The 27,996-nt window shown below is 40.7% G+C and overlaps 1 protein-coding gene and 1 long non-coding RNA gene across 4 annotated transcripts in view; one reads left to right on the top strand and one right to left on the bottom strand.

Annotated features, from left to right (window-relative positions):
* Positions 1–10: 10 nt before the first annotated feature.
* On the top strand, positions 11–27,755 carry GART (phosphoribosylglycinamide formyltransferase, phosphoribosylglycinamide synthetase, phosphoribosylaminoimidazole synthetase). 2 transcript variants are annotated; one of them, XM_082624580.1, is made up of 22 exons: positions 11–97; positions 2,785–2,970; positions 5,227–5,322; positions 5,796–5,970; positions 7,055–7,166; positions 8,238–8,306; positions 9,210–9,335; positions 10,070–10,157; positions 10,719–10,804; positions 10,993–11,161; positions 14,309–14,540; positions 16,966–17,060; positions 17,351–17,460; positions 18,184–18,382; positions 19,384–19,635; positions 19,795–19,947; positions 21,565–21,771; positions 22,894–23,031; positions 24,144–24,274; positions 24,522–24,663; positions 25,695–25,810; positions 25,907–27,755. In XM_082624580.1, exons 2-22 carry the CDS (start codon positions 2,826–2,828, stop codon positions 26,096–26,098), a joined length of 3,033 nt encoding a protein of 1,010 aa, XP_082480706.1. In that variant the 5' UTR covers positions 11–97; positions 2,785–2,825; the 3' UTR covers positions 26,099–27,755. The 2 variants fall into 2 exon arrangements, with proteins under 2 accessions (XP_082480706.1, XP_082480707.1); XM_082624581.1 differs by lacking the exon at positions 8,238–8,306.
* LOC309806110 overlaps positions 17,342–27,996 on the bottom strand; it is a 29,794-nt gene continuing 19,139 nt past the window's right edge. For both annotated transcript variants that reach the window (XR_014294344.1, XR_014294345.1), the window contains exon 4: positions 17,342–17,426. This is a non-coding gene — a long non-coding RNA (uncharacterized lncRNA). The remainder of the gene's footprint in view (positions 17,427–27,996) is intronic.

Genomic DNA, 27,996 nt, shown 5'->3' with positions numbered 1-27,996 from the left:
GATCCCATCGGCTGACTTCCGGCGCGCGGCGGGCGAGTGGGCTCAGAGCGCGTAGCGAGGGTCTAAGTGCGAGCCCTCAGACCGCTTGGGTCCGTGGGTAAGTTTCCTCCGCTTTTCAGGAAAGTACATTTATGGTTTGGTTTGGGGATTACTATCAGGAATTGGATGAAACTGTAGGAACTGGTTTGGCGGTAGGGATTGTCCTCTTATTTTTAATCGCAGTGGGTGAGGGTTGGCCATGTGCTTTTCAGTTTTAACTGAGGTTTACATTGGATCTATCACTTTCTCTGCTTTGTAAGATGTCGGGGCCTTTTGGCATCTTTATGCTTTTTTTAGGTTTTTTAGGTCATGCACCTAAATTGCATATTTTTCATTATGCATCCTTTGTCTCTAGCAGATTACTTAGTCCCATTATGTAGTTGGTTTCTACCTTATTTTATTCACCCAGTCTTTTGTGTTTTGTTTTGTTTTCCTTTTTTTGGCAATGCCGCACAGCACGCAGTATCTAAGTTCCCTGACTAGGGACGGAACCCAGGCCCCCTGCAGTGGAAGCGCAGAGTCTTAACCACTGGACCGCCAGGGAAGTCCCAATTCACCAAGTCCTTTGAAATGGCTTTCCCTGGCTCTCTAATTCTCCTCGTGTTACCCATTTAGATGACTGAGGCCCAAGAAGGTTAAGTCCCTCAAGGTATCCCAGCTACGAAGTCTTAACTCCTTAACTCAAACCTAGGCACCTCTGGCTGGCGGCCTCCTAGCCACTCCAGGGTGTAGATTCCCTCAGGCTGAGTCCTTATCCTATTTCAGAGATCCGCGGCAGTAATCAGGATAATTTCCCTTCACTGACGCTCTTATTCAAACTAAACATAAATGTTTTCTCTAGATTTAAAGATACGTTCAGTTCAGATATTTCAATACACACGGCAAAAGTCTGTTTTCCATTAAACTAAAAAAATAGTGTTTTTCTCTCCGAGATGATAATTTAGTAATTTTTTTTCTTCCTCATATTTTCAACTGTTAAAGAGTATCTGAAGCAAAATTGGTTCCGTTGGAATCCAGGCTACATCCCCACTTATCTATGTGACCTGCAGCAAGTAACCTAACTGAACCTTAGTTATTTATCTGCAAAGCGGGCATGGTAATCCTATCTGCCTCACAGAATTCTTAAGTAAAGTAATTCGTGGAAAGCATTTAGAATAGCATCTGGCACGAAGTTAGTGCTCAAAACGTCTTCTTTATATTATCAAATTATATTTTTCTTTGAACGTGTAATGCTACCATCTCAGGAGAAGTAACTGATTTGTTTTTCCTGTTATCGGTTTGCCTTCTACATAATTACATGTCTTCTGAAAATCAGTAAATGAATGGGACAAGTTATTCATTCCTTTGGCTTTTTTTTTTTTCTTGTTAGAATTTCTTTCTCTCCCTAAAGCATCAATTTGGCAAAAGTAATAAATAAAATATAGCAGGTTAGCATTTACTACTGCTGAGTGTAAGAAATTGTACTAATTGTTTATAAATGTTTCAATTCTCACTAGACCTCATAAGACAAATTCTCTTAATTCCACCTTTTAAGATGTGAAGAAATTGAATTACAGGTAGTAAGAGCTTAACCAGGGTCACACTGTTAGTTTGAGAGATAGTTGCCCATCCTGGCCAGGATCAAATGCCAGAACTAAGCAAGACGTGTTCAAATTTGATTTTTGCCTTCTCTACCAATTTTCTGGCATATTGCACTAACTTCTTAAATAGGGGTCAGCAAACTACTGCTCTTGTGCCCATACTTCCTACTGTTTTTGTACAGTCCACCAAATAAGAATAGTTTTTACATTGTTAAATGTTTGTGGGAAGAAAAGGAAAAGTGATGTTTCTGTGACACATGACAGTTATACAAAATTCAAATTGCAGTGTCCATAAATACAGTTTTATGGAAACACAGCCACAGTTATGCTTTATAAACCTCTGATAGCTTCCTGTTACTTAGAGCAGAAGTAGGCAAACTATGACCTACAGCCAACTGCCTATTTATGTAAGTTTTTACTGGACATAGCCAGGCCACATTTGTCTCTTGTCCAAGGCAGCTTTCATACTACAGTGGCAGAGTTCAGTTATTGCAACAGAGACTATATGGCCCTCAGAAAATATTTACTATTTGACCCTTTACGGGCTCTAGTCTTAAACATTTATTTGAATTTATTGTAACTTTAAAGTCTATTATTTATAAGACTAAAGGTTTAAAAAGTTATTTTCAATTTGGTGTCTAAATGTAAAACATTAAGATTCATTTTTAACTGAGATTTGATGATTTTTAAATCTTCTAAAAGTGAAGCCCAGGGACTTCCCTGGTGGCCCAGTGGGTGGGAGTCTGCCCTCCCAGTGCAGGGGGCCAGGGTTCAATCCCTGGTCCGGGTAGCTGGATCCCGCATGCATGCCGCGGCTAGCAGTCTGCATGCTGCAACTAAAAGATTCCGCATGCCGTGACAAAGATCCCACGTGCTGCAGGTAAGACCCAGCACGGCCAAAATAAATAAGTAAAAGTGAAGCCCAAAGAAGGGTGATTGTTCATAGATTTTGTTTTAATGAAATAAGGAGCTTTAAAGTACCGCTCTAATCCTTAAGAGTACACAGTCATATTTCTCAAATTATGAATTCTAGTTTTTCACAAATGAATTGCTGGGATAAAATGTTATTTGTATGATTACAAATGACTACTTAAATCATATTTAGAAATCGTGGTTTCTAAAGTATATGCATTCTAAACTATCAACTGTGGTTTTCTTTCTGCAGCTTTCATTTTCCTGCTGAATTCCTGCTTTGCAGACTGAGCAATGGCAGCCCGAGTGCTTGTAATTGGCAATGGAGGAAGGGAACATACTCTGGCCTGGAAACTTGCACAGTCTAATCATGTCAAACAAGTGTTAGTTACCCCAGGAAATGCAGGCACTGCCTGCTCTGAAAAGATTTCGAACACTGGTAATCATTTTTTTGAAGTAAAAGTGAACGATTGTAAATGATAAAACTGTCACTCACATCTCTTCTTTATAAAGGTCAATTGCTGTTCAGATTCGAATGCTTTTTTTAACCCAGAAATTTATGTGGTAATTTGAATACTTGCCATATGTTGTAATTTAAGGTATCCTGTTGTTCAGAGTGTGTCATTTTCTTACCTTAAATTATTTTAAACCTTATAAAACATGTACACTGAAAAAGTTACAAAATGCCTAATATAGGTTAAAGGTGTTTTGGTGTATATTTTGGGGAATGCAAAATTGAGCAGTGCTATTAAATGTAAGTTCTGGCAATTCTTACTCCATAATAGATCTCAGCCTTCGTCTCTTCCACTGGTAAATAGGAAAAGATGATCAGCTCTTATGCTGCATTAAGTTCTTCAGTGACTTCTCATAGTAGTTAGCATAAAACTCAAACTCCTGTCCTTACAAAACCCTCTGTGATCTGGCCTCTGCCTGCCTTTCCAGCCTGATCTTTTAGAGCCCTTGTTTTCTTTTCACCGTGCTCTATCCATGCAGTCCTGCCAGTATCCCAAACAGAGCTGCCTTGAACTTTGTTCTCACTCCTAGCATGACTGGCTCTTCATCATTCAGGTCTCAACTTATGTTACTTTCTCAAAGAGGACTTTCCTAAAGTTTCTAAGTAAAGCATGTTCACCCCCCAATTCATTTGTTTTCAATCATGAACTATTATCTGTATCTTCTTTTACTTTTCTCTTGTCTGTGTCCTATCTTCATTCCCCTCCTAGAACATAAGCCCTAGAATGTAAACTGCATGAGGGCAAGGAAGTCACATGTCTTTTTTTAAAATAAATTTATTTATTTATTTTTGGCTGCGATGGGTCTTCGCTGCTGCGCGTGGGCTTTCTCTAGTTGTGGCGAGTGGGGTCTACACTTCATTGCGGTGAACGGGCTTCTCATTGTGGTGACTTCTCTTGTTGCAGAGCACAGGCTCTAGGTGCGCGGGCTTCAGTAGTCGTGGCTCACGGGCTCTAGAGCACAGGCTCAGCAGTTGTGGCGCACGGGCTTAGTTGCTCCGCGGCATGTGGGATCTTCTAGGACCAGGGCTCGAACCAGTGTCCCTTGCATTGGCAGGTGGATTCTTAACCACTGCACCACCAGGGAAGTCCCGTGTCTCCTGTCTTACTTTGCACTGTGTGCACTGTGCCTAGTACCCTACGTGGCACATAATATTTATGGAGAGAACATAGACCCAGCAAGCTACCAACTGGGAGAAGATAATTGTGTACATAGGAGCAAAAATAATAAGAAAAAGATAAACAAGAAAATATCTGCTTCCCTGGGATCTTAACTCTGGGAGTGAGGTATTGTATTTTTTTTTTAAATAAATGGCACATTTTATCTAGATGCAATGGATGTCATACACACCAGCCCATGAAAATCTCCCAATATTGTCATGAGGCTGCTTTCACTTGTAGTGACAGGTTAGGTGTGTCATCTTCCTCTTGCCACCCTTTGCTGTGCTGAGGTAGTTGGCTCTGTTCAGCCCAGTTGTGTTTGCAGCTACTAACCCAGAGTGCATGGTACTCCATCCTTATCCCACTCAGGCAGTTCCTGGAGATTGAGAACTCTACCTTTTCTGCACTTATCCCCTACACATCACAAATACCACATATGTACAGAGACTTCAGCCAGCTTAAGAATGGTGGCCCAGGGCTTCCCTGGTGGCGCAGTGGTTGAGAGTCCGCCTGCCAATGCAGGGGACACGGGTTCGTGCCCCGGTCTGGGAAGATCCCACATGCCGCGGAGCGGCTGGGCCCGTGAGCCATGGCCGCGGAGCCTGTGGTCCGCAGTGGGAGAGGCCACAACAGTGAGAGGCCCGCGTACTGCAAAAAAAAAAAAAAAAAAAAAAAAGACCAGTTTCTGAGTATATTCTCTGATACACTTTTTTGTTTACAATCAGCACTAGCAACATGAACACCATAGTCAAGAAAGTACTTTATAGCTCTTGGGAAACTTACTCAGTTCTCTGCTATCACTGTAGTGATAACAAAGCAGAGAACTGAGCTTTGTTGGTTAGCCTGATGTACTGTGCTCTGAATTTCTCATGGTGAAACTCATCTGTACCAGTAAAAGAAAACCGACAATTAATAGGCATACCAAAGTATAGTACTTACATTTCAGAAAGACAGTTAACTTATTTAAAAAAATTCTTTATTTTTATAAACAAGGTAGGTTTGTTTCTTTTTTCTTTTCACAGACATCTCAATCAGTGATCACACTGCCCTTGCACAGTTCTGCAAAGATGAGAAAATTGAATTTGTAGTTGTTGGACCAGAGGCACCTCTGGCTGCTGGTAAAATTCATTTCTGTTGATTATTATGGTATACACTGTGCTAACAGGAGCTTGGAGATCATCTCGTCTAATACATTTTACAGATGAGGATTTCTAATATACACTGAAAAAGCTTTCACCCTCTTGAAATTTATGGATTCTAGGATTTTTCACCCCCCCCCCAAGCATCAGTAGTATGCATAAGACTAAATTTGAATGAGATCAAATTTGCAGCTGTGGGAAATATTTTGTTTTTATTCTGCTCTATTCTGGTGTCTATTTAATAATCCATATATTTGGATATCACACATGATTTTTGTTGGATTTGAATCATGTGTCAGTAGCATTTTGTTTATATCCGATAGAAAACATGAAAAACGTAGTTATTCTCTGCCGTTTGCCTCATCTCAGTGTATATTTAGCCTGATCCTAATTCTTCAGAATGAAAAGGGCCTGCAGAGAGCTGGGCTATGGCTGCTTGTTTCCATCCCTAGGAATTGTTGGGAGCCTGACATCTGCAGGAGTGCGGTGCTTTGGCCCTACAGCAGAAGCAGCTCAGTTAGAGTCCAGCAAGAGATTTGCCAAAGAGTTTATGGACCGACATGGAATCCCAACTGCACAGTGGAGAGCTTTCACCAAAGCTGAAGAAGCCTGCTGCTTCATTATGAGGTAAATAGAAGATAGCCTGTGAAGGGCACTTGTTATATGATATTTGAATATACGGGTCACTTTTATGTTACGAGTTTATAGTAAGATAATTCTAGGGGAAAACTCATAGGATGTAAATTGCCTTTTTCCAACATCAAAATAAAATGGGATTTACTCTTGCGGCCTTGCAGAAAGATAAATTTTTTTTTAAGATAAATGTTTTAATGTTTGTTGCTGAATAGTTTCTAGGGGAAAAGGATACATTTGGTTCTATAGGCGTTCCCTCTTAGCCAAATTGACACAGTGGCATCTTACCACATAAAGGATAGTGATTTTTTTCATCAATAATTAACTAGAGTGAGGAATCATCACTTGGCCTTCTGCCACCACTGTTCAATCCTAAATCTTAAAATTAAACATCCTGTTCTCTATTATATGGAGAACATTGAGCAATAAATGAATGTTGGTAGATACATGCCTTTGCCCCCTATTTTTGTTGACACTTTTCCTTTTTACCTGGTATGTTTTCTTTTTAGTTGGGTCAGTTTCATGCTTTGTTTTTTCTTCATCCTACATTGAATTTTATTATTTCCTAGTAGCCAGATACCTTCCAAGTAACAATTTTGTTACTTACTTTGGGTAAGTCTCCTTCTAGATCTCCAGTTCTACTCAACGGAAGAAACTACCAACAACAGTTTCTTATGTGTACTTGGAGAAATGATCTGTGTATCCATGCTTATATTGGTCTTATACAGCTACATCTTTTACTTGAAGGAGGGCATGATTCATTACTTTGTATTGTATCTTAAAAGGTCATTCCATATTCATGCTATGCAACTGCTGTTTTCCCCCAAAGATTTTGCTTATATGATCTCATGATAAGTGAGAAAAGCAAAACTGTATGTACCATATGACCACAACTATAAAGGAATACATAGGAAAAAAAAAATCCTGGCAGGAAGTACATCAGAATGGTGTTAGCAGGTTTGTTTTTTTTTCTGCTTTTCAGTTGCTGCTATAGCATATCATTACACAATCCCAAAGCATTTTCAACTTTTGAATCTTAAAGATTTATTGGATATTGAAATTTACTCTGTCTTCACAGTGCAGACTTCCCCGCTTTGGTTGTGAAGGCCAGTGGTCTTGCAGCTGGGAAAGGGGTAGTTGTCGCAAAGAGCAAAGAAGAGGCCTGCAAAGCTGTACAGGAGATCATGCAGGTAAGTCGACCCCTCTTAAAAGGTTTATAATTTTCTAGTCACACTGGATAAATACTGCTAAGCTTACAAATATTCCTCAAGGCAAGGAAAACGTATAGCAAACACAGTTATTTTTCATAGTACTATGTATTATAATCCATCTCTATAAAAGGGTTATTACACATCTACACTGATGGCTAAACTATGATTCTGTTCTTTGCAAGTAAGTTCTGTTTAGCATCCTTTGTTGTCTGCTCTGAAAGGTAGAAAGTCCTCAGACTACAGAACATATAAATAAATACTCAACAACCCATGAGGACAAAAAAAGCATTTATCCTTTGTGTCTCAGGTCTAAGAAAAGTGAAGCAATGAATTAATATACTTTGCTTTTATGATCCTTCTTGGTTGTTGTGGGTTTCTCCACCTTGTGGAAATCTGTTTTCACAGACATTAGTATAATTATCGTAAGCAAACATAATTATAAGTCAGAAATAAGAGTTAAATGGTAATGATGAAAACATCTGTTTTTCTGTTAACCTTATTTGAAACTGGAAAGCTGGATCCCCAGAAGAGTTTTAATGATGTGTTCATCTCATCTGTACCAGTGCTAACTCTACATCATTGCAACTCTGAAAATAGGAAACATTCGGACCTCCCTTGTGGCATAGTGGTTAAGAATCTGACTGCCAGTCCAGGGGACACGGGTTCAAGCCCTGGTCCGGGAAGATCCCACATGCCGCGGAGCAACTAAGCCCATGTGCCACAACTACCGAGCCTGCGCTCTAGAGCCCGCGAGCCACAACTACTGAAGCCCACGCACCACAATGAAGAGTAGCCCCAACTCGGGGCAACCAGAGAAAAGCCTGCGTGCACCACTGAAGACCCAGTGCAGCCACAAATAAATAAATAAAATAAAATAAAAATAGGGAACATTCATATATGTTCCTTTGCAGCTTTCAGAAAGAGAAAGAGAAATTATAATACTAGTGCGTTGGTTCATAATACAAATGGTGCAAAATGACAACAGCCAATTAAGTAAATAATAAAAGCTTATAATTTATTTCTCTTTGTTTTGTTTTTATCGACAATAAGGATAAAGCTTTTGGAGAAGCTGGAGAAACAACTGTCATTGAAGAACTTCTTGAAGGAGAAGAGGTGTCTGTACGTATATTCATCTTTTGGACTTTTACAGAGTATAAGCTGTGTTATCTGACCTATGATCCCAAAAAAGGCTTGGTTTACTCTGGTCGCCTCATACAAGAGCATAAACTGAGCAGTTACACAGGAATTTGTATACGTTTAGTATTTCAGCTACAAATGAAAAAAGAATTTATCTTCTTTTTTAAAAATATATAAACTTATTTATTTATTTATTTATTTTTGGCTGCATTGGGTCTTCGTTGCTGCGTGGGCTTTTTCTAGTTGCTGAGAGCAGGGGCTACTGTTTGTTGCAGTGTGCGGGCTTCTCATTGCGGTGGCTTCTCTTGTTGCAGAGCACGGGCTCTAGGTGTGCGGGCTTCAGTAGTTGTGGCACACGGCCTCAGTGATTGTGGCTCTTGGGCTCAGTTGTGGCTTGCAGGCTCTAGAGCACAGGCTCAGTAGTTGTGGCACATGGGCTTAGTTTTCTCCGCAGCATGTGGGACCTTCCCAGAACAGGGCTCGAACCCGTGTCTCCTGCATTGGCAGGCAGAGTCCTAACCACTGCACCACCAGGGAAGTCTGAAGAATTTATCTTTTAATCATCCCCAGTGTAGCAGTAGGCAAATTGGACTTATATCACCCATTATTTAAACAGGGGAAAGGTTGAAATTTTTTACTCTGAGAGTAGCTGGATATTTCCCCCCACCAACGTAGCTCAAAAATTACAGATCCTTCAGAACAGAGTATACAGGATCTTTTGATTCTCGATCTAGGAAACTTAGGGTTATTTATGTTTTAAATCATTTTACTTTAAAAAAGAAAACTTCCTCTAATTAGAGTTAAGGTACATATAGTTCTCCTTATTAAATTACTTTTTTACTTTTTGGCATTTAAGGTTAAATGGACTGTTTGTTTTCTCTACAGTGTCTGTGCTTCACTGATGGAAAGACTGTGGCCCCCATGCCCCCAGCACAGGACCATAAGCGATTGCTGGAGGGAGATCAGGGCCCCAACACAGGGGGAATGGGAGCCTATTGTCCAGCACCTCAGGTACTTCCCAGAGGCTCAGCTGAAGTTCAGGAGTCATTGTTTGTTCTTCTCAAAGAGCTCTTAGACACTTTTCTGTTTTTTTTTTTTTTCTGTAAATGATATTACTAATCAGCAAATTGGTTTTCCTGTTAAATGAAAAGTGTCTCTTCTGGTCTCACTCTAAAATTAACCCTTTCTAAAAGCCTTTGAGGAACTAACTTAAATATCGATTGAACAGATCCTTCTAGCCCCTCCTTATTCATCTCTGGATATCCAGGGCCCTATACACAAGTGCTCAGTAAGAGCGGGTATGGCGAATTGAGAATCAAGTCAGACTATCATTTGTTCTTCTAGTCTTTCTACTTCATAATGGATAGAGCATGTTTCCAAACAATTCCTTGACAATGTTTATGAAAAATATGCATTGAGCATATTATAAATAGATTAGCACTTCAGAAACTCACCCATTTCCTTTCACTGCTGATAGTTATAATTGTTTGTGCTAATAATATAGTGCCTTTTAGATATTTATTTATTTTGGCTGCACTGGGTCTCAGTTGCAGCATGTGGATTCTTAGTTGCAGCATGTGTGTGCAATAATTTCTACAATTAATTTATAAACTCTAGATTCTCGATTTATAGGCTAATGAGGTGTGCATAGAATATACTGTAAGTATACAAAGGAGGCTCAGTGTGGGCGAGGACTTTTTCAATTTAATACCAGTTACATTTAAATAAGTCTCTATGTCCCCCAGGTTTCTAAGGATTTGTTGCTAAAAATTAAAAATACTATTCTTCAGAGGACAGTGGATGGCATGCAGCAGGAGGGTGTGCCATACACAGGTAAGCATATTGATGTCATTGTGGACATTATTTATAGAGTAAGTTTACACCATTTTCTTTTTTTATAAATTTATTTATTTATTTATTATTTATTATTGGCCGCATTGGGTCTTTGTTGCTGCGCGCGGCTTTCTCTAGTTGCTGCAAGCAGGGGCTACTCTTCGTTGCGGTGCACGGGCTTCTCATTGCGGTGGCTTCTCTTGTTGCGGAGCTCGGGCTCTAGGTGCCCGGGCTTCAGTAGTTGTGGCACACAGGCTCAGTAGTTGTGGCTCGTGGGCTCTAGAGTGCAGGCTCGGTAGATGTGGTGCATGGGCTTAGTTGCTCCGCGGCCTGTGGGATCTTCCCAGCAGGGCTCGAACCCGTGTCCCCTGCATTGGCAGGTGGATTCTTAACCACTGTGCCACCAGGGAAGCCCACCATTTTCTTTTTCTAATTGACTACTGTTATAACATTTGTTATGGTCATTCCAAAACTTTCAGTACTATAAGTTTATAGTCTGATTTTCATAGTCGCAATACAGTGTCTTCATTATAGATTTTTTTTTTCCATTTTTTAACGAAGGTATCCTCTATGCTGGTATAATGCTGACCAAGGATGGCCCAAAAGTTCTGGAGTTTAATTGCCGTTTTGGTGATCCAGAGTGCCAAGTGAGTAATAAAGATAATAATATAAAGTGTTACTTTGTAGAATATGTGTGCTGTTTTAATCTTAGGATTTATCAGCCTTGAAATAATTACCTTTGAGAAACATATGCAAGTTCTGGTATCCCAGTGAATAAAATGTCTAAGGACAACTGAAATTTCTCCCAGTTGCTGTGTTGATTATGTTTTTCCAGGTGATCCTCCCACTTCTTAAAAGTGACCTTTATGAAGTGATTCAGTCTACCTTAGATGGCCTGCTCTGCACATCTCTGCCTGTTTGGCTTGACAACCGCACTGCCGTAACTGTGGTCATGGCAAGTAAAGGTTATCCAGGAGACTACACCAAGGGTGTAGAGATAACAGGTGAATATCAGAGAACAGAAGGTTGGATTGCAATGTGACAAGTGACCAGTACCACAGTAGGCCTTTGTCCCATTCAATGTTGTGTTCCTTTTAAGGGTTTAGAGACATCAGTAACCTTTCACGGGTTTCTAACATAAGCATGTTGCTTGTTGGATATGGGTGTCCAGATATCCAAAATTACTGTATTTAAAGAACTGCCGTCCGTTTCTCTTCCTGCACAGTGAAGACTTAAGTGGGCCTAGCTAAGTTTCCAGAGAATCACCCAGTGCTGCCTTTCTCGTCCATCCTCCAAGAGCCAGGAAGATGATAGGAATGTATGAGAGTTGGAGGAACTTTAATATAAATTACATCAAGGAGAACATTTCAGGGCTTGATCTCTGAATGATCACAAATTAACCCCCCAGTTTGCAGTGCACCCCATGGTCACTTTGATGGCAGAATTAAAAGTTTCAGAAGTATAGCCTTCTCTTCTGTTTCTCCTTATAGGAGGTGAGGCATCTAGTTAAATGATGTTAGATAAAGCAGTGTTTTAAAATGCTAAATAAGTTCCAGCACGATAAGGCCAACACCAGACCTTTAAAATCCCTAGTAGGCTGTCATTTGGCCTCCCTTAATACCCCAATACTGTGTTTGATTCAAACACCCTATTTACTGTCTTACCCAGACAGTAAGTCCGTTGCCCTGTGCATCCCACACATGGCAGCTGGGCAGTTAGGAGCTGATTGCCTTTTTTTTTTAATATATAAATTTATTTATTTATTTATTTTTGGCTGTGTTGGGTCTTCGTTTCTGTGCGAGGGCTTTCTCTAGTTGCGGCGAGCGGGGGCCACTCTTCATCACGGTGCGCGGGCTTCTCACTGTCGCGGCCTCTCTTGTTGCGGAGCACAGGCTCCAGACGCGCAGGCTCAGCAGTTGTGGCTCACGGGCCCAGTTGCTCCGCGGCATGTGGGATCTTCCCAGACCAGGGCTCGAACCCGTGTCCCCTGCATTGGCAGGCAGATTCTCAACCACTGCACCACCAGGAAAGCCCTGATTGCCTTTTAAAATGAAGAAAGGGAAGGGATAGAATCAAGATCTTTTGTATTGGTGAAATTTCCCTAAGATTGGGGTGACAGGAGTCAGTTATTTCTGACACCCCAATATTGGGTGTTACTGATACCACCAGATACTTGAGTACCTGTGACTAAACGCCCCTATGTTATAAAAACACCTGGAGGGACCTCCCTGGTGGTCCATTGGGTAAGACTGCGCTCCCAATACAGGGGGCCCAGGTTCGATCCCTGGTCAGGGAACTAGATCCCGCACACGTGCCACAACTAGGAGCCTGCATGCCGCAACTAAGACCCAGAGCAGCCAAAATAAATAAATAAAATATAAATATTTTGAAAAAATAAGAATAAAAACACCTCTAGAAGACACGATATTATAAATCAACTATAATAAAAAAGTTGTTTTAAAGAAAATTTGATACAGCAAAAAAAAAAAAAAAAACACCTAGGTAAGATGTGTATTAACAGATTACCAAATATGGTGCTAAAAGAGAAATGGAAAAGGACAAACTAGGGATATGAGAGTTTTTTTGGGGGGACTTTCCTGCTGGCACAGTGGATAAGAATCCGTCTGCCAATGCAGGGGACATGTGTTCGAGCCCTGGTCCGGGAAGATCCCACATGCCACGGAGCAACTAAGCCTGTGCACCTCAACTGTTGAGCCTGTGCTCTAGAGCCCATGAGCTTAGAGGCCGTGCTCGGCAACAAGAGAAACCACCTCAGTGAGAAGCCCGCGCACCACAATAAAGAGTAGCCCCTGCTCACCACAACTAGAGGAAGCCCGCACACAGCAGCAAAGACCCAACTCAGCCAAAAATAAATAAATTAATAAGGAAAAAAAAATTTCTTTTTAATTAAGAGGTTGTCTTTGTATAAACTGCCCGTGTTGGTCATTTCAGAATTTAGAAAACACAGTCTAATAATATTTTAAATGTAAAATACATATGTGAGATCTTAAAACTAATTCAAAAGAAAATGAAGCCAGGGGACTTCCCTGGTGACACAGTAGTTAAGAATCCGCCTGCCAGTGCAGGGGACACGGATTTGATCCCTGGTCCATGAAGACCCCACTTGCCGCAGAGGAACTAAGCCTGTGCACCACAAGTACTGAGCATGTGCCCTAGAGGCCGCAAGTCACAACTACTGAGCCCATGAGCCACAACTACTGAAGCCTGCATGCCCTAGAGCCCGCGCATCGCAACTACTGAGCCCACTCGCTGCAACCAGAGAAAGCCCGCACACAGCAACAAAGACCCAACGCAGCCAAAAGAAAAAATAAAGCCAGGGATTTTCTTTTAGGCTGAGCCCAAAACCTAATTTAAATCATATTTGTCTTAAAATTTTACAATTGTTGCATTAGGGAAAAGATTGAGAATATGTTTTGCATTGCAATGATCTTATTGGTTTTTTTAAAAAAGAAAGCAACTTTATTTAGTTGGCTATGATAAAGCAAAAAGGTATTCTTTTACTCTTCAGTAAAAAATGTGATCAAATGCAGGATTTAGGGCTTCCCTGGTGGCGCAGTGGTTGAGCGTCCACCTGCCGATGCAGGGGACACGGGTTCATGCCCCAGTCCGGGAAGATCCCACATGCCGCGGAGCGGCTGGGCTCGTGAGCCATGGCCGCTGAGCCTGCGCGTCCGGAGCCTGTGCTCCGCAACGGGAGAGGCCACAACAGTGAGAGGCCCACATACCGCAAAAAAAAAAAAAAAAATGCAGGATTTATTCATGATGTTTAGGTTTTGTTAATTTTTTTTTTTTAACTTTTCAGGAGAAAATAACTTTATGCTTCTAGTTTCAAACTTTTCAGGGCTTAGCTTCTTTTTTTTCCTGCCTTATTGAAATAATCATTCTTACATAAGATTTATGATAACACAAGGTTTTAGTAATACAGTGGTCACCCTAGAGCAGAACAGACTGTTCTTAGGAGAAAGGCTGTATTTACTATTATATTACATTAATTCCTTTCTGATAGGATTCTTGTGAAGATTCATTTAAGTGAAATAAAGATTTTATTTAAAAAAAAACTTATGAAAATTATAAGCCACAGTGTAGAATATTATTACTGCAATTGATATGTCAAATATGCTCTCTTACAGGGTTTCCTGAGGCTCAAGCTTTAGGACTAGAGGTGTTCCAAGCAGGCACTGCCCTAAAAGATGGCAAAGTGGTGACTAACGGGGGTAGGGTCCTTACAGTAACGGCCATCCGGGAAAATCTCATCTCAGCCCTTGAAGGAGCCAAGAAAGGACTAGCTGCTGTAAAGTTTGAGGGAGCCATTTACAGGAAGGACATTGGCTATCGTGCCATAGCTTTCCTCCAGCAGCCCAGGTAAACTTCTGACCAAGGTGGTTATAGCACAGCTTCAGAACTGGCATAAATGGTGATGTAGAAAACTCCATTAACCCTGTACTAAGTCATTCTGTATTCTTAACTCTATGAGTCTGATCTGATTTTTTTATATGTATATAAATTATTTATTTATTTTATCTTTGGCTGTGTTGGGTCTTCGTTGCTGGTGTGGGCTTTCTCTAGTTGTGGTGAGCGGGGGCTACTCTTCGTTGTGGTGCACGGGCTACTCTTCGTTGCGGTACTCGGGCTTCTCATTGCGGTGGCCTCTCGTTGTGGAGCACAGGCTGTAGGTGCACAGGCTTCAGCAGTTGAGGCTTGCGGGTTCTAGAGTGCAGGCTCAGTAGTTGTGGCTCACGGGCTTAGGTGCTCCGTGGCATGTGGGATCTTCCCAGACCAGGGCTCGAACTCGTGTCCCCTGCATCGGCAGGCGGATTCTTAACCACTGTGCCACCAGGGAAGCCCGACTGATCTGATTTTGATTTGCATTTAGTTTGAATTGAAACTACTAGTTACAGCAATATTCAAATGAAATGGAAAAAACTTCATGGTAGCTCATGTTTGAAAAGCTCAATAAGATCAGTGCTGTTGAAAGATTTTTTCACATTATACATTTTAGATATATGCAATCAGTTGTCAATTATTCATCAATAAAGAAGGGGGAAGGGATTTTTTTTCCCTTGAGTTATCATATATTTATATATTACTGTTGTATTTATCTTTTTTTATATAAATTTTTTTACTTATTTATTTTTGGCTGCATTGAGTCTTCATTGCTGCACGTGGGCTTTCTCTAGTTGTGGCGAGTAGGGGCTATTCTTTGTTGTGGTGCGCAGGCTTCTTGTTACAGAGAGCAGGCTCTAGGTACACAGGCTTCAGTAGTTGTGGCACGCGGGCTCAGCATTTGTGGCTCTCAAGCTCTAGAGCAGAGGTTCAGTAGCCATGGCACACGGGCTTAGTTGCTCCGCGCATGTGGGATCTTCCCGGACCAGGGCGCGAACCTGTGTCCCTGCATTGGCAGGCAGATTCTTAACCACTGCGTCACCAGGGAAATCCCTGTTGTATTTATCTTAGTTCATGATTTTGTTAAAGAATTCAGGATGAAAATATTGGTCGTCTAACTTTGCAACTTTATTTGATTGTACTATAAATTTTGGCCATCTCATTTGGTCACTGCATTTATATTTATTACTGAAATGTATTTTGTAACCCTTTATTGATTCATTTATTGTCATATACAACTAACTATTCCTTTGTAAAATCAATGAACTATTAACTGCAAATGTGGGTATTTTGATCTCATCACAATTACTATTGCTCATTGAGTTCATCTATGAGAAATAAATGTGTTTTAGGACAAAATGGGAAATTTTTAGCAACTTAATTCAAGTTACACTGTTACTGATAGGCAAATTTTTTAAGGTTAAATAATGGAATTTTTTTTGAACATTAAAATACCATGCTAAAATTTTATTTTTTATTTTAAAATGACTAGATTCTATTGAAATGACCTATTTCAAGTGACTTGAAATCTTAATACTCGTCTGATTCTTAAAAGATGAAGATGAGAGGCTACAGTGCCAATTGCTATCTGACAAAAGAGTTGTTTTTAACTAGTAGAACTTCGTTTCCTATATAAGCGTGACCCCAGACTGCTAACTTTATTGGAGTTAACTGCCAAATTTCTCTCAAGTCTGTACCCTGGCACCTTGCTTCCAATAAAACTTGACATATTTCTTCATGTATCCCTGAATCCCACTAGTCCAGAGTTGTCATTTTTGTAAGGCAAGACTAATGAAGTCACATTGCCATTTATAAACTTTATCTCTAAATGTACTGTTCCAACTTGTTGGCACTGTTATAGATGGAAATGATGCACTGAATATCATTACCTGGTTTTGCTTTTTTTTAGAGTTTTTAAAATCTTATTTCTTACTGTCTTTAGTTATAAGGAAACATACAGTTCTCTATTATTGCAGTAAGGGCTCAGTTTCCTTATTGAGGGATTTCTTTGTAGAGTTCTTATAATCCCAATTTTCACTTTTTTGACTCCGTTTTGGCGCTCCTTTCCTTCCCATACCAAAATTGAACAGAGAAATATTACGGCCAAATATTGGTATATTTAACTGCCTGTGACAAGTACTTTTGGAAGAAATAGTTAAGTTAGAGAAGTAGTTATAAATAGTGAAGTTCCAAATAGTGGTGATCAACTGAGGAGGTTGTTTAAACACATTTCAATTCCTAGGACCTGCCCTAGACCAGCTAAATCAAAGTATCTAGATATGGCCCAGTGTACTGGGGGATATGAAAATCACTAGTGATATCTTCTGCTTTGAATAATATTTTAAGGTTAAAATAATTCTTCCCTGGCATTTAGGTGATGTCTTTGTTTTTTTAAACTCTTTAGGGGCCTGACTTACAAGGAATCTGGGGTAGACATTGCAGCTGGAAATATGCTGGTCGAGAAAATTAAGCCTTTAGCAAAAGCCACCTCCAGACCAGGTAAGTCAGAGTCTGTCCTTTGCTAGTTCATTAACTGTGACAAACATTGTGTATTGCTTTGTGCTTTGTAGTTTACTGAGGAAAATGTTCCCGATTAATGCCAAGTTGCTGTAAGTCTTGCCCTATTTAAGCCAAACTCGTAGTGTTCCGCTTTCTTACCTCTAACATTAAAAGCATTTCTTATCCATGATCTTAAACTCAAAAGGATATGTATACCCCTTTAATATCTGCTTTCTTGATCAACTCTTCGCTGTTGAAATGCAGCAAGTAATTCATTTTCTCTCCAACAGGCTGTGATGTTGATCTTGGAGGTTTTGCTGGTCTTTTTGATTTGAAAGCAGCCGGTTTCAACGATCCTCTTCTCGCCTGTGGAACAGATGGTGTTGGAACTAAACTGAAGGTAATCAGACACCTATGTGAGTAAAGGCCTTTTACGAAAGATATGAAAGAATTTACTGTGTATCAAATACACATCTTTCGGGACTTCCCTGGTGGCGCAGTGGTTAAGAATCTGCCTGCCAATGCAGGGGACAAGGGTTCAAGCCCTGGTCCGGGAAGATCCCACATGCCGCAGAGCAGCTAAGCCTGTGAGCCACAGCTACTGAGCCTGCGCTCTAGAGCACGCAAGCCACAACTACTGAGCCCACATGCCACAACTACTGAAGCCCGCACACCTAGAGCCTGTGCTCCACAACAGGAGAAGCCACTGCAATGAGAAGCCCGCGCAGCGCGATGAAGAGTAGCCCCTGCTCGCCACAACAGCCCACGTGCAGCGACAAAGACCCAACGCAGCCATAAATAAATAAACTAAATACATATCTTTCCCCTCTTGACATATATGCACTAAAGAGAACCACACCAAGTAATCATACAGTTGGCTACAATAGCTACGTGTTTCTAATAACACAGTGTTGGTGAGGCTATATCCGGATAGAAGGGTTATCTTAGGGGAAAAAAGGGAATACTTTCGGACCAAGTAGCTTATCGGAATTTAGTGTTCTTTTGTCTTTAGGTGTTCAGAGCACATAGCCAAAAGTCAGTGATATTGTTAGCCTCCACTGATAATTGACAAGATATAGTTTGGAGCTTATTCTCTTATGTGGATGTTTATATTCTTCTGTAGATTGCCCAGCAGTGCCATAAACATGAAACCATTGGTCAAGATTTGGTTGCGATGTGTGTAAATGATATTCTGGCACAAGGAGCGGAGCCCCTCTTTTTCCTCGATTACTTTTCCTGTGGAAAACTGGACCCCAGTACGACTGAAGCTGTTGTTGCTGGAATCGCTAAAGCTTGTAAAAAAGCCGGATGTGCTCTCCTCGGTATGACCGTCCATTTTAATCACACATCCTTCTTATGTATTTCAGCCCTATGTACAAACATGATCGGTTACCAGTATACCTAACGAGACAAACTGTGTGTCACAAGACGAGGCAAGTAAAATACAGATGATACCACCTAAGGACAACTGAGACCTTTGGGCCCTCGAACCCTCCCCTCAAGGCTTGGTCCCCAGACTGAGACTCATACTCCTCCACCATCGCCCAGGCCTTATCTTCTCCCTGATCCTTAGCCACCATTTCACTCCCATCTCTCTCAGTGGCCTCCTGGACAGACAGGGTAGGGGGTTGTTTCCTCCTTATGGCCCTGCAGCAGAGGCAGATCGGTTCTTGGCTTTCTGAGTCTTAACTAAGCCTTATTTTCCCACAGAAATGACACTAAGAATAAAATATACCCAAGGTTTACAGAAATATTAAATACATACCTGAGAATTCTGAACAAAATTAATTTGTAGGTTGACCAAGGAACAAAACTACCTATTTTATATTACCATTTCTGTGGACAAGTATGTCCCAAAAGCCAAAATTGCCTTTCAACCATCTTTTAGAACAGTTCCTAATTTGGATCTGCCTGCCTAGACCCTGTCTTTACACAATATGGTGGTAATATGAACTATGACATATTTTTTAGGCCAGGGCATTTAGAGTTTGGCAGGTCTGATTAAATCACTTCTCTAAGCCTGTACCATTATTGGAACATAGAGTGATTGTAAAGATCAAATACAGGTGAAAGCATTTCTGAAACTAACTGCTAGAGAAATGGTGTTATATTCAACTGAGTATTCATCCGTAAAAATAATGTTTGGAGGCTATATTCACCCTTTGTGGAAATTAGTGCTGTTTCCCCTGAAATCATGCTTAGATGTTTGCAGAATACAGCTTTTGTTTAATTGTTCATATGAAGAGTAGCTGGTGTCACTACTTCCTAGACAGGTTTATAAGTATTCGGTGATTTCTTTGCTCTTGTTTTCTCTTTCTGCCAGGAGGTGAAACGGCAGAAATGCCTGACATGTACCCTCCTGGAGAGTATGATCTAGCCGGTTTTGCCGTTGGTGCAATGGAGCGGGATCAGAAACTCCCTCACCTGGAAAGAATCACTGAAGGGGACGCTGTTATTGGAATAGCTTCATCTGGTCTTCACAGCAATGGATTTAGCCTTGTGAGGAAAATTGTAGCGAAATCTTCCCTTCAGTACTCCTCTCCAGCACCTGATGGCTGTGGTGGCCAGGCCTTAGGTAAACATACTCACATTTAAACTCTCCTGCTTGGGAATGTCTGAGCAACCACTTAGTTGGGTTAGGCTTTCGTTACTTAAAGTTAGAATGGAACAAACTGCGTATGTTTTGGTTTTATATTCATAGACTAAGTTTTTGTCTCATCTTCCTAATATACAGGTGACTTACTTCTAACTCCAACCAGAATCTACAGCCATTCACTGTTACCTGTCCTGCGTTCAGGACATGTTAAGGCCTTTGCACATATTACCGGTGGGGGATTGCTAGAAAACATCCCCAGAGTCCTACCTCAGAAATTTGGGGTGGATTTAGGTAAGATTGCTAAAAAGAACGTTTGCTCAGAAAACTGTTATGAGAAAAAATACATTGTGGAAGGAAACTTTATGGATAGTTAGTACACATATGATTATGTGGAAAATTCCTTTTTTTAGTATTATATTTATATATTTGGCTGTGCCAGGTCTTAGGTGCGGCATGCAGGATCTTTTTAGTTGTGGCATGCGGAATCTTTAGTTTTGGCATTCGAACTCTTAGTTGCGGCATGTGGGATCTAGTTCCCTGACAAGGGATCAAACCCGGGCCCCCTGCATTGGGAGTGCAGAGTCTTAGCCACTGGACCACCAGGGAAGTCCCTACCTGGAAAATTCTTAAATCATTGGGGCTTCTTGGGGAAAAAACAGGACTGACCCTTTTCCACCTTTTCTTGCTTCATTAGCCATGTTTATAAGGCATAAAGTCCTCGTGTAATTGACTTAGATGAAATTCTTTAAGCAGATTCTCCAAGGGGGTCAGTAAGCTCAAGCTCTATCAAGATGGAATCAGGAACATGCTGCGAAGGGAAGTGGTAGTTATTAAATAGTCCGTGCAGGGGATAAAGGAGACCTGAACCAAGGCATAGAGAAGGGAAACGGATTGGAGAATCATTTTGTGCTTAGAAGGAAAAAAGAAGTCCCAAGTTTCTAGTTTAGTAGGTGAGTAGATTTGTAATAGGAAGTGGAAATACAGTGTTTTAAATCTTTGAAGTATTTATTGTAGTGTTTTTGTGAGCAGAAGTTAAGTTGGGTACTTATATGCAGATAGTAATAGTTAATCGCAAATAGGAGGGACCAAAAGGTTGTTCCTCAGTATCCACCACCTTAAAGTTTGGCGGAGGTAGAATTTCTAAAAAAAGAATAGTCAAAATCAGGCAGTAAACCATGTAAAAGCATCAACTCCGAGCAAGGATTTCAACATGACACTGGTTAGCAGTGTCAAAAAGCATCTTGGTGAGGATAGATACCACCCCCCATATATTGGAGTGGGGGGTGATGGCAGAGATACAGAGACAATGAGTAAAGATTGCTGTTCCAGGAAGCTTATTGGTTGGGAATTCCCTGGTTGTCCAGTGGTTAGGACTCAGTGGTTTCACTGCAGTGGCCGGTTTCAGTCCCTGGTCGGGGAACTAAGATCCTGCAAGCCATGCAGCAGGGCCAAAAAAAAAAAAAAAAAAAAAAAAGAATTTTATGTGTGTGTCTATATAGGTTTACCTAAAATTTTTTATTAGAGATATTTGTTGTATTAGAGGATATGTTCTTACACCTAGATCTAGATTTTTTTTTTTTTTCACGTTCACAAAAGGGTAGTATGCCGACCTTTACGGGAATCCAGCCATTAGAGCATCTAATTCATTAGGGTATTTCTAAGAATCTAGTTAGTTAATGCAGCACAAAACTTCACTCAATTGTGAATACTGGCCAAGTGTGACAAGAAAGGTGTTCTTAATGTCTGAGGTACAAATGGATCCCAAAAAAACTTCTGAAAGGCCACTTTATAGTTTTACCCTCTATAAAAGAGCAGTGCTGGTTTTAATTTCCATAGGTTTGTATATGTACATACTTCTATACTTTGTGTCAGTAATAGGTTAATTGAACAACTCTTGCCTGTTTTCAGATGCCCAGACCTGGAGGATCCCCAGGATCTTCTCGTGGTTACAGCAGGAAGGTCACCTCTCTGAAGAAGAGATGGCCAGAACGTTTAACTGTGGGATTGGGGCTGCCCTCGTGGTATCAAAGGATCTGACACAGCAGATTCTGCAGGATATTCAGCAGCACAAGGAAGAAGCCTGGGTGATCGGCAGAGTGGTTGCATGTCCTGAAGGTAACTGTTCCTTATTTAGTTGCTCTATTTCAAGCCACTGATACGGCAACTATCTTTACACAGCTGTAACATGAAAACACCCATGCCAGCAATACCACGCGTCTCTTCATTTCTGCCTCAGGGCTCTGACACCTCTGTGTAGCAGTCACATATGCACAACTACACCCTGCAGGACAACCCTTGACCAGCGGGGTGAGAACCAGTGAATAAATGCCCACTTCAGGGACAGAAGAAGGGAGCGGTTCTGAGGCACAGTCTACATGGCTCCTTTGAGGGTATCAGTGGAATCGAGCCCCAATTGCCCACAGTGGTGACCAGTTTAATAACACACTCTTATATTGGCTCTTGCCCATCCTCATTCTGGTTCCCTAGGGTCACTTCCCAAAGTAATCACCTCGCACGTAAGACCTTGTCTCAGGGTCTGCTTTGTGGTTCAGCTCAGTTCAAGGAGTAGTGAGCAAGCACCCTGACCAGTACTGTGTATGACTCAGAACTCTGTTAGAAGTACTAGAAATTGGCAGATTGACAGAAAACCAACTCAGATTCTCTAACAGAGATGTCAAGCCTTGTTCATTTTGTCTGTATCTGCCTTTCATCCCTTTATCGTGTGGCTTTCACTTTCAGGCAGGCTTTCCAAATACCGGAAAGATGTCTTGAGCCCACATCCTTCAACTCACATTGCAGTAAGAGAGGCCCTCTCTTTCTCAACATCCTATATCAAGTCTTTGAATGGCCTTGCTTGGGTCACATGCCTACCCTTGAAGCCAAGAGGTCATAGCAGTGTTGTGGATGCAAGACTTGCGGGAAAGGGGAGACGGAACACTGGCAGGCAGTAACATACCCACTTTATGTTTAGATATCGTGCTGTAGCTTTTAGTTGAAGTGGGCAGTTACATGTGTTCACCATCAGGAAGTTTGTATGAATGAGTGACGATCAGTAAAGCAAACCTATTATTTTAGTCCTTGCATATCTTATTTTCAGAATAAGATACAGTACTCAAGTTTTTATAGAACACTTCTCTTTCCATATTACTGTTAATTCACTGTTGTTCAAAAAAAAAAAAGAAAAATTCACAGTTGGTCTTGTTCTTTTTTTATTTATTGGGTGTGTTTGAAACAAAGGTTCTCCTCGTGTGAAAGTCAAGCATCTGATTGAAACCATGCAAATAAATGGATCAGTATTGGAGAATGGCACCCTGAAAAATCATTTCTCTGTTCAACCAAAAAAGGCAAGAGTAGCTGTCTTAATATCTGGAACAGGTGAGATGTGGCTTCCTCTTTACTACAGAGCTGTAGAAATGCTCTTCCTTTTCTCCCACCCACACCACCCCCTCCCCCCAAAAAAAAACCCTCCTTCCGCCTGCGAGAACACTCTCAGTACTGGGGCTAGGTATCATTAAGGAGTGTTATCTTCTCTACATCCTCAGTCTTTCCACTTTTCCCAGGCATTTGAAGCAGCTTCTAAAGGAAAAGTAGAGGGTGTTGGGAAGATGGTCGAAGAGAGAGAAGCTAGAAAAGACAGAATGGAAATTCCAACTTCTTTTGAATCATAGCTTGTAGTTGAAAAGTCTTAGGACAGTTGAGCCTTTTTTAAATTGTTAATAGTAACAATACAAAATTTGTGTTTGACTCTTATGGACAGCGGGGTAAAGTACTAAGAGCATTGTATTCTCTCCTATGGATGGATATAGTATGATTCTTTTTTCCTTTCTTTTTTATTTTTTATTTTTTTTATTTGCACCACACCATGCGGCTTGTGGGATCTTAGTTCCCCGACCAGGGATTGAACCCAGGCCCTCAGCAGTGAGAGCAGAGTCCTAACCACTGGACGGCCAGGGAATTCCATCCACTGTTTTAAGTAACATTGCTATAAACATTCTTTTAAATATACAATAAGTTTGTAAGTGCATATCTGGTTATTTCTTTAGGTTAACTTTCCCAGAAGTATAATTGCCTTACAAGTCTATTTTAAGGTTTCAATATACTTTAGACCCAAGTTGATGGTAAAGCAAAGAAACTACTGTAAGGGTCATAGTGGTTTATTCTTCTTCAGAGGGTTGATTTTTTTTCTTGCTTAATTAAGTAGCTTATTCCTCATCAACCAGTTTTAAAATCAGTTTTATACTGTTTCTACTGCTATGCTAAATCATATTATTTTGCAGGAGCAATTACATATCCTTGAACCAGGAGTGCCTATGTTTTTGCAAGATACTAATCCATTATTCTAAGAGGAACGGAATTTTAAAGCCTCACATATTTTGCCAATCTTTTCTAAGCCATTGTTATACAAAAATCTTGACCATTCCCTATTCAAAATGGTATAAACGTTTTAAAGAAGTGTGCCCTCACCTGTGTTTTTCTCCCTTTTTCAGGATCAAACCTCCAAGCTCTCATAGACAGTACCAGGGAGCCACGTAGCTCTGCACACATTGTTGTTGTGATCTCCAACAAAGCTGCAGTGGCTGGCTTAGACAAAGCAGAAAGAGCCGGAATTCCCACCAGAGTAAGTTACTTTGAAAAGTATCTTTCAGGATTATTTAAACTCATAATCTGCCCCCAAGTGTTCTTTGGATGCCTGGATTTGGGGTGGGTGCTGGGCTTGCCTTTATACTCATCCTGTCCATTCCTTAATTCTTGACATCACGTGTATCTTCAGAAGGAGGTGAAGTATGGTCTATGTAAAGGTTGAGTTTTAAATTATTTTTGGTAATTTGTTGGAAACAGATTGTACCTATCTTTTTCTATTCTAGGTAATAAATCATAAATTATATAAAAATCGTGTAGCATTTGACACTACAGTAGACCAAGTCCTTGAAGAGTTCTCCACAGACATAGTCTGTCTTGCAGGATTCATGAGAATTTTATCTGGCCCCTTTGTCAGAAAATGGAATGGTAAGCAAAAATTGTTTGATACTACATTGAGGAATTGACTGAAAATGGGCTATAGGGTGGTTAACTTGCCAAACAATCCCAGTCATGCTTACTGTGACGGTTTATTTTGACACACGTCATAACTGTATTTCCTTTGCCTTTAGCCCAAAGAATAATGATTTATTATCCTGCTCTCTCTATCAGTTTTCCTTGGCCTGCTATAATTACGGTTTCTAACGTAGCTTAGGTTGGTTTCACATTACTGCAAACATACTGTTTCACCTTCTGGATAAATATTGGGACGAGACTTTTTTACGTGTTTAGAAGCAAGAGAAGGTGACTCTCTGTATCCCAAAATAGAGTTCCTCTTCTGAGGAACTGTGAACCATTGCCAGAAGATGGAAAGGAAGGCACTGTTGCCAGATAATGTAGTATCTGCTGTTAATGCCTTTCCCACAGAAGTTTTGACTGCTTCCTGTGGTTCTTTTTTGTGCACATATTTGGTCAATAAATGTATTTCCTCTTCGGAGAGTTTGTTTTCTTAAGTGAATATAGTTAGAGCACTGTGGTGTAATATACCACAGGCAATGCTTTTGGTGACATAAGGCACACACACTGACTAATCCGGCATCTGTGGATTAGTCATGTGTGAACGTGCTGCTTCATGGTTAGAAGTCAAGCACATAGACACTACGCAGGAACCTCCTGTCTTTCTAGTATTATGTGCCAGGGACAAGGTGAATTTTCTTCAAGAGCCCTATGATCCGGATTAGAACCCTTGCCATCCAGCTTTGAGTCAGTGCAGGCGCCTGTTCAGAAGCCCCTCGGTGTGTCTTCAGCTGTGCAAGGCAGAAACCTGCTGCTCCCAGCGCCTCCTTGGATGAGAACGTGTATTTCACTTTTCCTCATTTCTGTCTTTGACAAAGAAAACACCCATCCTAGAAAAACCTTGCTCCTATTGACTCCTGATTCTAGACAGGAAAGCGTATGTTCCTTTGACAGAATACATAGGGCTTTTAAATTCTGACCACTATGTTTTAATTAATTTCCAGGGAAAATGCTCAACATCCACCCATCCTTGCTCCCTTCGTTTAAGGGTTCAAATGCCCATGAACAAGTCCTGGATGCCGGGGTCACCGTCACTGGGTGCACCGTGCACTTTGTAGCTGTGAGTGTGTCTCTTTCTACCAAAATCTTATTCGTATTTAATGTAAATTGTACTTGGCAGAAGTAATGTTCAAAACTTTCTCACATTCTTTTCCAGGAAGATGTAGATGCTGGACAAATTATTTTACAAGAAGCTGTTCCAGTGAAGAGGGGTGACACTGTTGAAACTCTATCTGAAAGAGTAAAATTAGCAGAACATAAAATATTTCCCTCAGCCCTGCAGCTGGTGGCCAGTGGAACTGTACGGCTTGGGGAAAATGGCAAGATCTGTTGGGTCAAAGAGGAGTGAAGCATCCTAATCCAAGAATGGAACCAGCTTTGAAAGAATTCTAGCTGCTTGCAGGGTGACTTTTATCATGGACTCAGCCTGAAAGACATCTAAGACATATATGTATTGCTTCCAGTGGTCTTTCAGGTTTTACCTGTTTGGGGCCTTTTTGTTCATCATCAAAACAGGCATTCAGAATTCCCTTTACTTTCAGCCAAATAAGATACCAAAACTTAATCTTTCTTATATTCTTTTTTGAAGAGCTAATAAGTCTAATAAGTTAATATCTCTTCCCCATATTGTATATCTGTACTGATTTGAATTGAGACTTCTCTAATTATTCTGATCCTAGGTTGGTGTCATAAAATTTTGAGGTAGCTCCCATTTCTGAGGGATAGTGTTCTTTGTACTTTGAAATATCATTACACATTCCTATAATAATTGACAATTTTTGTAATACCCAGATTTTAGCTTCACAGTTTGGGAGGATGGAAGGCAATCTACTCAGACTAGTAAAGGGTATAATGGGACTGCATGATTTCCCACTCTAGCCAGTCATTTCTAACGTGGATATGCAGTTCTGGAACCGGGAGGTCTAGGTTGACATACTGGGCCACATGTGCCTGACCCTACACACAGGACCACATTTTTGTCGTAGCTGAGCAAACAGGGAATGGCCACCTGGCCCATAGGCAGCCAGCCAGCCTTAGACTGCTGAGCCACCTTCAGGGTGGCCTAAGAGCTCTGCCTGCCCAACAGGGGGGCACCTTACTGGAAGGGTACCTCGAAGCCCTGTTCAAGTCCTCCCTTGGAGCTTAAACTCAAAACTTAATGGCACAGGACTCTTACAGTAGTTACATACAGAAGAGAGTAAACTCTCGCCTTAATACAGGAAAGAGTAGAGGGTCAAGAGAAGCAGAGTGCCAGGAAAAAGGACAGACACCTTTGCCAAGAGACCCTCATCACTGCCTCTGGTGCAAGTCAGTTTCCCCAGGCAGCTGGCCAACATCACCCTACCTCTCCTTGACTGTAGTCAGCAACTGCCATCACATGATGTCCAGGTACATCATTTCACATAGGTGTCTTTGCTGCAGAAACAACTGACTCACTTTTTTCTAGAGAGCTCACTCAACATAATAAGCACCTATTATGTATATGCCAAACTGTCCTATGCAGGTTTTAGAAAGTTAGAAGATATAAAGGAAAATGTTATTGGTCGATAAAATCATATACTGTAATAAAAGTAGAAGCTGGTACCAGGGTAAATTAGAAAAATCAATAAGAGTTTATGACTTTAGAAATACAATTTTCTAGCCCTTATTTAGACACTAATATCCACTAAAAGGAACCTGGACACCATGGAAGGTAGCTGATTCAATATCTTCAGATAGGAAGAATCAAAGTGTGTCTGAAATATGTGGTTGACAGAAACCAAAAAAAAAAAGTTGAAAGTAGCAGGGATGATACTGAAAGGACAGAGTCAGCTGAAAGGGTGTCCTACTGTCTAGTTTGTGATACACAATATTATTTGGACATGTTGAGTGTGTGAGCAGCTGTTGGTTTATGATACTCAAAGAGAAAAGGTCATTTAAGTTATGAAAAAGGCAATGCATAGAAGGGTGAAAATAAGATGTTAGTCTTTTATTAATGTAATAAATATGGATATTGTTTTTTATTATAGATGTCTCTGTTTCTATTTGAGTACGCAGGAGTAAAACAAATGAGCCCCTACATCGTGTTCAGGTAGAAAGGTACGGGGTGGATAGGGGAAAGAGGGTTCAACTGTTAATCAGTTTTGCTGGTTACACACAGCAATCAAAAAGGATTCAAATGTGAGTTCCAAAATGATGAGTAAGCCAAATATTCTAAAGAGGAATGTTATAATTTCTAAGAGATTTCAGTCTCTAAATGTTCCTTCT

The sequence above is a fragment of the Mesoplodon mirus genome (genome assembly GCF_964341445.2).
Source record: "Mesoplodon mirus genome assembly, chromosome: 6".
Classification (NCBI taxonomy): Eukaryota; Metazoa; Chordata; class Mammalia; order Artiodactyla; family Ziphiidae; genus Mesoplodon; species Mesoplodon mirus.
This window is presented reverse-complemented; position numbering and strand designations above follow the sequence as displayed.